Source organism: Eptatretus burgeri, chromosome 10 (assembly GCF_056783735.1).
Source record: "Eptatretus burgeri isolate ZD-2024b chromosome 10, Ebu_testis_v1, whole genome shotgun sequence".
Lineage (NCBI taxonomy): Eukaryota > Metazoa > Chordata > Myxini > Myxiniformes > Myxinidae > Eptatretus > Eptatretus burgeri.
The window spans coordinates 9,932,865-9,935,364 of record NC_140970.1 but is presented as its reverse complement, the minus strand read 5'-3'; the positions used below and the strand labels follow the sequence as shown (position 1 = coordinate 9,935,364).

Below are 2,500 nucleotides of genomic sequence, written 5' to 3'. Positions count from 1 at the left end.
TAGTTTTAATTATGTCTCATTAATTACGTAACACACCTTTACACAAATGCCACACAAAATACACCACACATAACTACATAAACACCACACAAAAGTTCTGGCAAGGGTCTGCAATCTCTGATTGCTCTTTCTAGTTATTTTATTTATCGGGCCATTTGTGATCACGCGTTGTGAGGGAGGATTGAACCGAGACAATTTCAGGAATTGTTGAGTTAGGAGCATGTTGAGCAGGTTCTTTATGAGCATATAATATAACATGTTTCATATACCTTGCAAGAAAACAATAACATTTTGATGAAACGACCAACCATTCCAGATGTGCTGATTAAAGCTCTGCCTTCATTGATTTAAAATTCCATGTTGCTTCCTTTGCACCTTAACTGGTTTATTTCCTGACAACGCAGCAAGTTGATTTTTGCGATTATGATCCGTAATTATTATTTTTTAATGTTTATTTTGTTAAACCTTTCCTTGTGCCTCCAGTTTGCAATGTACAGATGCATTCTATGATTAAGCAACCCACAAAACCTCTGCTGCACTGTTCCAGTGCAATCTCTCAGCCGTTCGACTTGGCAAAGCCGAAGTCCAAATATTTTTGGCTGGTTACAGTTCTCTAGTTCTTGTCAGTCTTGTAAAAAACAAATGCCTTTTCTGATACCTGGTTCTCGTCCATCTCCTGCCATAAATGGTGCTAACTTAAATGCCTGACGACACTTATCTGTAGATTAGGAAGCTTCCCACATTGTTCTGCACATAAAGTTGAAACACAGCTCTTTGCTCATTTTATCATCGCAGGCAACACAGCACTTACATATGCCTGTGCTGGTGGGTATGTGGATGTTGCAAGTGTGCTGCTGGAATCCGGTGCCAATCTGGAGGAGCACAATGAGAGTGGGCACACTCCGCTGATGGAGGCTGCCAGTGGGGGGCACGTTGGAGTCGCACGGCTACTCCTTGAACGCGGTGCTGGCATTAACACGCATTCAAACGAGTTCAAGGAAAGTGCACTCACTCTGGCCTGCTATAAAGGTGAGGAGGAGTGTTTCGTTTTGCAAGTCTGGGGATCCTCTTTGGATTACTAGAGGGAAGTTATTGTTTAAAAATAAAATGCTATACATGTATGTCTATGTATGTAATTATTGTGTTGTATGCAATTTTTCTGAAAAATAATTATCTTGAGAAGTATTTGTGCGGGTTTTGGGAGCGGACATTTATGTGGAGTCAGATTTTAGTTTACACGTCGTCTTTTGTTTGTAAAAATTTCCTTGACCGCAAAAAGGGTCGGTAAAACGGGAAGAAAAGTTTCACCGGGTGCAGATATCTTATGAGTGAAGATAGTGGTGAGAAAAGTTGGGCTTCAAGAGAGAGATCAGCATGGATCAAAATAACAGCCAAAGCATTGTGTTACTTTGTGCAGTAATGATGATAAAATGCCAGGCTCGTCATGCACCTGCTTAATAATCTGTGCACAGTTCTTCAAACGAAAGGTGACCTTGTTCTTGTGTGGCTTTACCTGCAGGCCATCTTGACATGGTTCGCTTCCTTCTGGAAGCTGGGGCTGACCAGGAACACAAGACCGATGAGATGCACACGGCGTTAATGGAGGCTTGTATGGTATGAACACGATATTGCCCACACTGCACCTTTTGTTTCAGTCTGCTGTGTTTTCCATTGTTTGTGACTTGTAAATAAGAGTGAAAGTAAGATTTGTTAAATCCGAATAGTCCCAGCTTGTGAGAAAACAGAGCAGCCTGATTGATTAGATGGCGAAGTGACATTTTCAGATACTTTGTAAAATGTTTCATCATTCTTTTTAATTGATATTAGCCTGGTGTTGGCTTCGCAATTAAGGTAATTGCCTTAAGGTCTTAGGATCCTGAGTTTGAGCCCCTATCGTGCCGTTAAAATAACACCAGGTGGGTTTACTCAGCCTGTCATCTTTCTGAGGTCAGCAAATGAGTACCAGCTTACTGGGAAGAATGGGCCATTCGAGTATCCTGCGTCAGAGGAGGAAAAGGAAAAACTGCCTCGACAGTCCTGTGTGTCTGAAGATGCGAAAGGAGTGGATGTTCTTCTTAATTGATATTTGTGGTCCTTCCCCGCCCACTCCAGGATGGCCATGTGGAGGTTGCTCGGCTGCTTCTTGAGAGTGGAGCTCAGGTCAACATGCCAGCGGATTCCTTCGAGTCACCTTTAACGCTGGCAGCATGTGGTGGACATGTTGAGCTTGCTGCCCTTCTTATCGAACGTGGTGCCAATTTGGAAGAAGTTAATGATGAAGGGTATACTCCACTAATGGAGGCAGCACGTGAAGGACATGAAGAGATGGTGGCATTACTGCTGGCTCAGGGTACGTTTGTTTTGTTTTTTCTCTTTCTTGGGAACACATGAAGCACAGTATTTTATTTGTTGTTTCTTTCCTGCATTTCTTGTTTTCTTTGTTATTGCACTGCTGAAACTGATGAGTGAGCCACTCTCCATAATAAGGCATCCCATTGAC

General features: G+C 42.4%; 1 protein-coding gene across 6 annotated transcripts in view; it reads left to right on the top strand.

The window, feature by feature from the left end:
* The window catches only part of LOC147017934 (ankyrin repeat domain-containing protein 17-like), a 208,348-nt gene that overhangs the window by 118,685 nt on the left and 87,163 nt on the right, over positions 1-2,500 (top strand). For all 6 annotated transcript variants that reach the window (XM_085897031.1, XM_085897030.1, XM_085897029.1 and 3 more), the window contains 3 exons: positions 796-1,029; positions 1,520-1,614; positions 2,113-2,350. In XM_085897031.1, the coding sequence (XP_085753157.1) occupies positions 796-1,029; positions 1,520-1,614; positions 2,113-2,350 (567 nt within the window). The remainder of the gene's footprint in view (positions 1-795; positions 1,030-1,519; positions 1,615-2,112; positions 2,351-2,500) is intronic.